The 10626-nt window shown below is 44.7% G+C and overlaps 1 protein-coding gene across 1 annotated transcript in view; it reads left to right on the forward strand.

The window, feature by feature from the left end:
- The window catches only part of LOC137424802 (synaptophysin), a 76828-nt gene extending 70135 nt beyond the window's left edge, over positions 1-6693 (forward strand). Inside the window, exon 6 of the mRNA XM_068112647.2 lies at positions 2094-6693. Within this exon, the coding sequence (XP_067968748.1) occupies positions 2094-2372 (279 nt within the window). The 3' untranslated portion in view covers positions 2373-6693. The remainder of the gene's footprint in view (positions 1-2093) is intronic.
- Positions 6694-10626: the final 3933 nt, after the last annotated feature.

The raw sequence follows: 10626 nt of genomic DNA on the forward strand, positions 1-10626 counted from the left end.
AGCATTTTTGTTTGTCTGTGGTATCTTAAGCTCCATGTTTTAAACATTTCCCGGTGTGTACCCTGGTTTAGAATAGGTACACCGTATCCCTGCATGTCATAAGAGGCGACTAAGAGGGTTGGCGTCAGGAAGGGCATCCGGCCATAAAAACATTGCCTCAAAAAGAGAACCATGACAATTGCAACTACATATGGGCAGGGTATAGCCCGAAGTGGAGATCGGTTTCTGAGGTTTGGGACATGGAATGTAGGGACAATGACAGGGAGATCAGGAGAAGTGGTGGAAGTATTGATCAGAAGAAGAGTGGACATATGTTGTGTGCAAGAGACGAGATGGAAGGGGAGTGGTGTGAGAATGGTGAAGGGTAGGCAGGGACAGAAATACAAGTTTGTGTGGCAAGGGTGCCTGGAGGGCGTGAATGGTGTTGGTGTCCTGTTTTCTGAGGAGTTTGTAGACAGTGTGGTGAGTGTGACTAGAGTGAGTGATAGGTTGATGATGGTGAAAATGATGATTGGAAAGCTCTTGGTGAACGTCATCTCGGGATATGCTCCGCAGGTTGGTCGGAACGATGAAGAGAAGGACAAGTTCTGGTGTGCGATAGAGAAGCTGATGGAAAACGTGAAAGATGAGGAAGTTGTTGTGGTAGGAGGTGACCTAAATGGACATGTGGGAAGGAGTATGGATGGTTTTGAGGGAGTTCATGGGGTTTACAGATATGGTGTGAGAAATGGAGAAGGTGAAAGGATTTTGGAGTTTGCTGATGGAGCTGATTTGTTGATTTGTAATACTCAGTTCCAGAAAGAGGATAATAAGCTTGTTACATACAGGTCAGGTGGGTCGACGACAACCGTTGACTACCTGATGGTGCATAGGCGAGATAGGGGGCACCTCCGGGACACAAAGGTGATCCCGGGGGAGGAGGCTGTTTCACAGCACCACTTGGTTGTCTGCGACATAAGGGTGAAAGGTGCGAGGAGAGCTCGGCGGTGAAGTACCAACCGAGAATGAAGGTGTGGAGGTTGAAAGAGGTGACAGTGAGGGAGGCATTAAAAGAGAGGCTGAGTTGGGTAGAGGATGATGTGGTTGAGCTAGAACGTGGTTGGATTTCAATGAAAGATAGTCTGTTGGGAGCCGTTGGTGAGGTATGTGGATGGACAAAAGGACCACCGAGGCACTCGGAAACATGGTGGTGGGATGATGAAGTTGGAAAGAGGATTGACGAGAAGAGGAAGAAGTTCAAGGAGTGGCAGAATGCGAAGGGTACGGGAGCAGAAAAAGCAGAGCATGAAAGTTATAAGGCAGCCAAGAAGGCTGCAAAGAAAGAGGTAGCAAAGGCGCAGGAGGCATGTAGGAAAATGTTCGGAGAACGCTTGGATTCGGAAGAGGGTCAGAGAGCGGTATTCAGGATTGCAAAGCAGATCGCGAAAGAGAGGTGTGATGTGATGGGGTTGAGTTGCTTGAAGGATGAAGTGGGACAAATCGTTGTGGACCCAGATGGAATTAAAGGAAGATGGAAAAGATATATGGAAATGCTGTTGAATACAGAGAATGAATGGGATGGCAACATAGAGAGTAACCCAGTTTTAGGACCGGCAGAGAAAATAATTGAGAAGGAAGTTGAGGACGCGATAAAAGCAATGAAGGGTAGAAAAGCGGGAGGGCCGACGGGAGTTGTGGGAGATATGTTGAAGGCAGCAGGAAGTTGGGGGTGTGAAGAGAATGACAGAGATCTGTAATCTGGTGGTGAAAGAAGGCCGCATTCCAGTGGATTGGGAACTGAGTACCCTCGTCCCTCGAGCTATTGCCAGCACCCTGGCCAAATTCCTGCCCTGACTTCCTGGATCTGAGTGGTGACCCGACCACGAATGTTGCCTATTGGCTATAGTAACTGATTCAGCGGCACCAATGTTCTGCATAGGGTATGGTACATGATGATGATATTCCTGATACAGATTTTATTTTTAATTTAAATTATTGTCATTATTGTGGTTTAAAAAATCACTACTTGCAAATTAATACCTGTTTCGTAATGCACTCTTCATTAATCTGACGTTGCTTCCTTTTTTGTGTCCTCCGTTGTTCCCAATTCGTAGGTGTTTGGTTATATTAACTTTGTGCTGTGGGCTGGGAACATTTGGTTTGTCTTCAAGGAAACCGGCTGGCATGCAACAGCCCAGCCAACAGCAGGTGCCACCACGCCTGGTACAGTGGCCATGGCACAGGGAAAGAAACCTGGGATGGACGGCACAGATGGCTTAGGCTATGGGCAGGATTCAGGCTATGAGCAAGGTGGCTACGGGCAGCAAGCAGGCTTTGGGCAACATGGTGGATATGGCCAAACTAGCCCGACGTCCTATGTGAACCAAATGTAGCCAACCAATCTATTGCCATAAGCTTTCCAATGTGGCTCGGCACAATTTATTTTCGTTTATTTGTGAAAAGTTGTGGAAATGAGAAAGCAGTGAGGATCAGCATAAATCACGTGTAGGTATTCTGCTAATTTATTTATTTATTTTAGGTTTACAAGTTACCTTCTTGTTATTATCATAAGCTTTCCTTCATCGTTTGCTGTACTTAGCAAGATGTTTGAGTGTAGTGGTTTTTATCATTACATTGGCTCATGACGATATGTACAAATATATATTAATCCCCCCCCGCCCCGCCCCCCACCCCGCCCCCGCCCCACCTCCACTGATTCACCGAGCTTGGGTTAAGAACCTCAGGTTGGATCATTTTAGTAGTTATAGTAATATTCATTCAATTTAATCTTCTTTCTCGTTTAAAGCAATATGATTTGTAAAAAAGGTGCAAAAACATAGCCGGAAAAAAGTCTTGTTTTATCACTCGAGAGTATGAAAGGGAGAAAATAAAAGCATTATGAAGACGATGGGAAATAAGGTATTAGAAAATTGAAGACCATCTGCTGAAACGAATGTGGACACGATTACAAAACCAAACGTGCAATTTTCATCAGTTGTCTATAAAAGTTTGATTTTGTGTGTTACAATACTATCAAATAATGTAATCCCCGTAGCAAGAGAAATTGCAGACTAAATAGCAAACTTGTTTACCAGTAAACAAATTTTGAAATGTACAAAAGTTAAATTTCAAAACCTAATAACTATTAGATGCGATTGTGATTGCAATTTTCACTTTATGCCCTTGCATGAAAAACGTGCCAACAGGAACCGTCTGTTTGTCATGTACACACAAGGGCGAGACAAGGGGGAAGGCGGTAGATAAATAAAGAATATTACAATTTTGAGGCCTAATTTGTCTGGGAGCAGCCACATGTTGCCTCCGTGGATCCACAACTGGCTATGAAATGCATAGCTGACTTAACAGGAGATATGGAGTGAAAATATGATTATATTCAGATCTAATAATTTCACCCTCATTGAATATCACAGTGAGGAGTGGGAAAGAATCTAACGAGTCTGTAATGAGTGTTTGTTGACTTGGTGCTGTACTGTTTGGCTTTTCCCTTTCAAATGATTGTATTTATATGTATTCCTTTTTTTTTCAACTTCAAGCTACAGTACTACCTTCCCAAGAAATTGTTACAGTAAAAATAATATAAACAAATGTATGATGAGGTTTACTCGAGTCAAATTGCGGCTTGGTTGAGCGTTAAGTTTGTTAAGGCGTTGTGACACACAGACGAGGAAATTCAAATTGAATCGTCGTGCGTTCCCCTCGTTTCGTGCATTTCTTTGCAGTAAAATTGAGAACACACATCAAACACTTAATTGAAGAAGCACGAATTGAGTAGATTGGATTGTGACAGTTTGTGTCGTGTTGAATTACCCAGTGGAAGCTTGGTCTGTCGTGTACACGGACTCGTGTGCTGGCCGTTGGCATCGCTTTTTCACGCGTTTAAATATTATGTGTTATGTACTGTGTTACCATTCACAAATTTCATATACTTCCCACCTCTGGATTTGTGTTTGAGCTAACCCCCCCCCCCCCCCCAATGACCCAACTGCTGACCCAACACCCCCAATTAAAAGTGGATCTTGCGCATAGCATTCTTTCCTCTTTGTAGGTTTTCTTTCCTACTCTGTCTCGAAGGAGAAGCTGTAAATGTTGACACTACTTCATTGTACATTTTATGTCTGACAATTATGGAAAGTATCAATTTCTTGTCTTTTTGTCTGTGTTGTCATTCCCTTAAAGAGAAATTTCATGATCACTAATAATTTGAAAACCGCAAGGCCAATAATGTGTTTCTTGATTATTCTTTTTAACCAACTTGAATATTTCGATTCCACGAAAAGGTTTTGAATTTTGTACGACGTAAACGCTCAACTCACAAGGGGTCGGTGTGACGCTTTTTGGTGCACTGTTACAAGATGATCATGCGTTTACATCATTCCGCCTTGCGAACACCCACACGTTTAATCAATGAACCGTTTTCCGGTGGAAAATACATTGTGAGAAATGATTGCTCTCCCACCCACCCCCATTTCCTCCACCAAACCCTTCTTTTTGTTATGCCAATGGAATACTGGCAAACGCAGCAATTTGAACAAACGAAAAATTGACACAATTGAGGACCGGAGAATGAGTGGGGGTGTTTGCTGAGAATTTTATAATCCATTGCACATACCTTGGAAGTTGATATTACGTTGTGAAATGAGGAGAGGGCTCTGAAATGCACTGAAGTCAGAAATCCATTTTTGGGGCCTAAGTGTAGACCATGGCCATTAATATTTTAACATTACTCAAATTAGTCCAACGATGACAGGTGAAATTACCTTCCGTTAATGACTACTTTCTCACGCATTCCTTTTGCATTTGCGTTTGGCGTTGTTGTCAAACATCAGTATTTTATGGCAGCTAATAAATTTTTCCATCATTCCCAATTCAAAGTAAATGCTTTTGGTTGGCAATGCCACGTTTCAATTCAATTGAACGTTTCCGTGCAAATTAAAGAAGCCAGACACTAAATACTAAATTAAAGAAGCCAGACACCGATACCCACGACCGTAGAAGCCAGACACCATTACCTACAACCGTAGAAGCCAGACACCGATACCTACGACCGACCGTAGAAGCCAGACACCGATACCTACGACCATAGAAGCCAGACACCGATACCTACGACCATAGAAGCCAGACACCCATACCTACAACCATAGAAGCCAGACACCGATACCTACGACCAGTCGACCATAGAAGCCAGACACCAATACCTACGACAGTAGAAGCCAGATACCGATACCTACAACTGCAGAAGCCAGACACCCATACCTACAACCATAGAAGCCAGACACCCATACCTACAACCATAGAAGCCAGACACCCATACCTACAACCATAGAAGCCAGACACCCATACCTACAACCATAGAAGCCAGACACCCATACCTACAACCATAGAAGCCAGACACCCATACCTACAACCATAGAAGCCAGACACCCATACCTACAACCATAGAAGCCAGACACCGATACCTACGACCATAGAAGCCAGACACCGATACCTACGACCGTAGAAGCCAGACACCGATACCTACGACCGCAGAAGCCAGACACCGATACCTACAACCGCAGAAGCCAGACACCCATACCTACAACCAGAGAAGCCAGGCACTGATACCTACAACCATAGAAGCCAGACACCCATACCTACAACCATAGAAGCCAGACACCCATACTGATGACAGTAGAAGCCAGACACCGATACCTACAACCACAGAAGCCAGACACCCATACCTACAACCACAGAAGCCAGACACCCATACCTACAACCATAGAAGCCAGACACCCATACCTACAACCATAGAGGTCAGACACCCATACCTACAACCATAGAAGCCAGACACCCATACCTACAACCATAGAAGCCAGACACCCATACCTACAACCATAGAAGCCAGACACCCATACCTACGACAGTAGAAGCCAGACACCGATACCTACGACCGTAGAAGCCAGACACCGGATACCTACGACCGTAGAAGCGTGCATTGTGCTTTGTTTACCTAACCATGTTCACGATCCTGTGTACCTTAAACCTTTTCTAAAGATGTTGTTATGATGTTTATTTTATTTATTTATTATTTTTCAAAATCTGCTCACCTTTCGCAAAATGAGTCTCGTAATGTTGCTAGTAGTGCTACGAAGGTGAGCGAAAACTCCCAAAATGAATACCGGCGAGTTTTTCGATGAATCGGCAAAGACATATCCAGCCATGCATGAAGATATTGCATGTGACAACAACCCAGTTATCTGGTTCCAAAAAAAAATCCTCATTTTAATGAGTTTTAACATCGTGTAAATATAAAGAGTTATCCTTATGTAATAGAGATTAAAAAATAACAAACAAACTGGCACCTTTTGTTCAAATGAGCCTCATGGGTGTTATATGGTTGTCGTATTGTAGCAAAATATTTGCTGTATTAACTTGCAACACCAGAGTACGCAATGTTGTGCTGCTCTTTGGTGTGTTGATGCCCTTCGATGTACGTATTTGATTTGAAGTAGAAAAATAAAATAAAGTACTTGTTGGTTGTAGTTAAAGTAAAATGACGCTGCTTTCTCTTGCATATCTTAGCCATGATCACATTATGAATTGATATTGATGCAACTGTACAAGTGATCTTTGTGAACATGCAATGAATAACAATTTTAGTTTTCCTGATATGTGATGTAACATGATTGTCTTGTGAATAAAGTGAGCGAAAATGTACTTCTTAACTCCATGAGAAATGGTAAGTGTCATTTTTAAACCTCCTCACACCCACTCCCAATTTTTTCTTTTTTTCCCCCAAATATTAATCTTGCTCAGCCCTTTTAGGCCTCAAGTGGATACTTGTAAATATTTTTTCAGCTTTACAGATTGATACTTCCAGCATGACCAAGAACTGTTTCAATATCAAGATGAAATCCCTCCATCGGCACGTGGTTAGTGGTACTTTTGAACCCCCCGACACCTGGCAATTTTTTTTTCCTGCCTGTTCTCCCAGATTGCACAAATTGCCATTTATAACGAAACTAGTGGGGGCACCCGTGGTCAAACCCACGGGCAAGGACATGTATGACATTGCACATCTTGAGTTGGATGCTGCACATAGAGTTTTACAAAATGGTTACTGTCAATTCATCACATCCAGAAATGACATAATCCTCACAATTTATTTACTTCTGATAACATTGAATGCATGTGCATGCACATGGCAAATACAGTTTGCAATGTGTAATTACACCTAATGTAAAATGTGACTTCAAGAGCTCAAATCTTCCGCCCTACCCACCCCTAATCCCCCTACCCCACATCACATACACTACACCGGGGAGAGGGTCACGACGTTCATGGTGGTCTCGTTCTGGTCTCTCATTACGACAGGAGAAGACGTTTGTTGCCAGAAGATGCCAGAGGAGAGGGTATTGCATTTGAGTCCGTTTGTTTGTCTGTCTGTGTGTCTGTTTGTTTGTTTGTCTGCACAGAATAAATATGATTTTCTCTGCAACCGTTGGTCCAATTGACAGGAAATTTTCACCATAGGTGCATGCACCTCAACCTGTATAACTTTTTCATGATATAATTATGACGTATTAGGTCACGTGGTATGGGCGCCATCTTCGAAAAATCCGAAAAAATTTGCACCTCTATCTCCGAAAGCGCTGCATAGAAAAAAAATGAGACATGGCTCATTGTAAAGAGCTCTCCATGGGGAATAAAATATGTTAATGATGTCATAGGTTCCTCCATTATGACATCATAAATCGACAAGTACAAAACTTCCATGTGATCAAGATGAAATTTCTTGAACGTCATCTCGGGATAGATTAGTGGAGAAAAAAAAAAGATGTCATCGGTCACGTGGTTCGGCCGCCATATTTGTTTTACACAAAAGACATAAACCACTAAAACACGTCCTGGCGAGGGTCTGCAATCTATGATTGCTCTTTCTTGTTCTTTTATTAACTTTGGAAATGACAGTTACAAACGCAATGTGGAAGTTACCATGAGTAAGTAGTGACACATAAACGAAGCTCTACTCCTCTCCCCACATACAGAGTTCCAAAGAATTGCAACTTTTTATCGTGACGATGTCTAAAGAATTTATCATTTTATTGTGACCACGGTATAAAGAATACAGCTCAAATGGAAAAGTCCCTGGGAAAAAAGTGTTATGGGCGATGTATAAGAGCATTGCATTACACCTTTCTGTCCTGCGAAAACCATAATTACTCTTTTCATTACAGCATACAAAATGATATCATACTAAAATACGCCATTTGTGTCTGTCTGTCTGATGATTTTTGATGCCAATACATGCCGTCGTTACTTATCCAATCTCAACCAAACTTGGCAGGATGACCAAGGGTTACATAATGAAAGTTGTAGCGCATTCATTTGCCCCCCTCCCCAAGGGGGTTTTCTCCCCCGAGCGGGTTTTCCCCACTATTGTCGTCAATAGGGTTGCATGTTGAGGTGTATATCCATATTAAGTTAGCTTTATCATGGCGTTTTCCCAAAGAAGAAGATTTATCGTGACGTTTTTCCAAGGACACTTTTAATAACAAAATTAATGATAATCGCCTGTTATTAATGTTACTAGTGGGGTCACCCGTGGGAATCCCACGGGCATGGACGTGTGTGACATTTGGACATCTTGATTTAGATGCTGCACATTAAATTTTACAAAATGGTTACTGGCAATTCATCAGATCCAGAACTGGTGGAATGAACACAATTTATTTATTTCACATAATATGTGACCCCTCACTCCTCTCCACCTGACACTCTCCTCTTTCCACCCTCATGCCTCTCCAATCCCACTCCCCTCCAATACCTCCTCACACTCCCCTCCAATACCACCTCACACTCCCCTCCAATACCTCCTCACACTCCTCTCCAATACTTCCTCACACTCCTCTCCAATCCCTCACATTCCTCTCCAATCGCTCCTCACTCTCCTCTCCAATCGCTCCTCGCTCTCCTCTCCAATCGCTCCTCACTCTCCAACCCCTAGCTCCTCGCTCTCCACCCCCTAGCTCCTCGCTCTCCAACCCCTCGCTCCTCGCTCTCCAACCCCTAGCTCCTCGCTCTCCAACCCCTAGCTCCTCGCTCTCCAAACCCTCACTCTCCAACCCCTAGCTCCTCGCTCTCCAACCCCTAGCTCCTCGCTCTCCAACCCCAAGCTCCTCGCTCTCCAACCCCTAGCTCTCCAACCCCTCACTCCTCACTCTCCAACCCCTCACCCCTCGCTCTCCAACCCCTCGCTCCTCACTCCCCAAACCCTCGCTCCTCACTCTCCAACCCCTCACTCCTCTCCAATTTCTCGCTCCTCTCCAACCCCTAGCTCCTCACTCTCCAACCCCTAGCCCCTCACTCCCCAACCCCAAGCTCCTCACTCCCCAACCCCTAGCTCCTCACTCTCCAACCCCTAGCTCCTCACTCTCCAACCCCTAGCTCCTCTCTCTCCAACCCCGAGCTCCTCGCTCTCCACCCCCTAGCTCCTCACTCTCCAACCCCTAACTCCTCTCCAACCCCTCGCTCTTCTCCAGCCATTCTCATCGTTGTTGCAGCAGCATTCTGTGTGAGTCTGTGATCATGTTCGTCGAGGGTCTTGTTCTCCCGTCTCGTTCTTTTTCTTGCTGCAGTCTAGTGGGGTCACCCGTGGGAATCCCACGGGCATGGACGTGTGTGACATTTGGACATCTTGATTTAGATGCTGCACATTAAATTTTACAAAATGGTTACTGGCAATTCATCAGATCCAGAAATGGTGTAATGAACACAATTTATTTATTTCACATAATATGTGACCCCTCACTCCTCTCCACCTGACACTCTCCTCTCCCCATCCTCACGCCTCTCCAATCCCACTCCTCCTCACACTCCCCTCCAATACCTCCTCACACTCCCCTCCAATACCTCCTCACACTCCTCTCCAATCCCTCACACTCCTCTCCAATCGGCCCTCACTCTCCTCTCCAATCCCTCACACTCCTCTCCAATCGGCCCTCACTCTCCTCTCCAATCGCTCCTCACTCTCCTCTCCAATCGCTCCTCACTCGCCTCTCCAATCGCTCCTCACTCTCCTCTCCAATCGGCCCTCACTCCCCTCTCCAATTGGCCCTCACTCTCCAACTCCTTGCTCCTCACTCTCCAACCCCTCGCTCCTCACTCTCCAACCCCTCGCTCCTCGCTCTCCAACCCCTCGCTCCTCACTCTCCAACCCCTCGCTCCTCGCTCTCCAACCCCTCGCTCCTCGCTCTCCAACCCCTCGCTCCTCACTCTCCAACCCCTAGCTCCTCACTCTCCAACCCCTAACGCCTTTCCAACCCCTCGCTCCTCTCCAACCCTCCTCATCGTTGTTGCAGCAGCATCCTGTGCGGTTCTCCCGTCTCGTTCTTTTTCTTGCTGCATCCTGTTCAAGTCTGCATTGACGTTCGTCGACGGACTCGTTCGCCCGTCTCATTCGTTTTCTTGCTGCATCCTGTTCAAGTCTGCGTTCTTCATCGACCGTCTCATTCATTTTGGAAATGGAAGTTTCCACGCAACGCATGAATTGTCACGATCCTCAAGAGGAAGTGTCTCGTAATCGACAAATGGCAAGTAAATTACATTGTGAAAATTAAAGATTTCAAATAAACCTATTTAAAGTGTATG

This window comes from Myxine glutinosa, chromosome 4 (genome assembly GCF_964187855.1).
Source record: "Myxine glutinosa chromosome 4, kmMyxGlut1.1, whole genome shotgun sequence".
NCBI lineage: Eukaryota > Metazoa > Chordata > Myxini > Myxiniformes > Myxinidae > Myxine > Myxine glutinosa.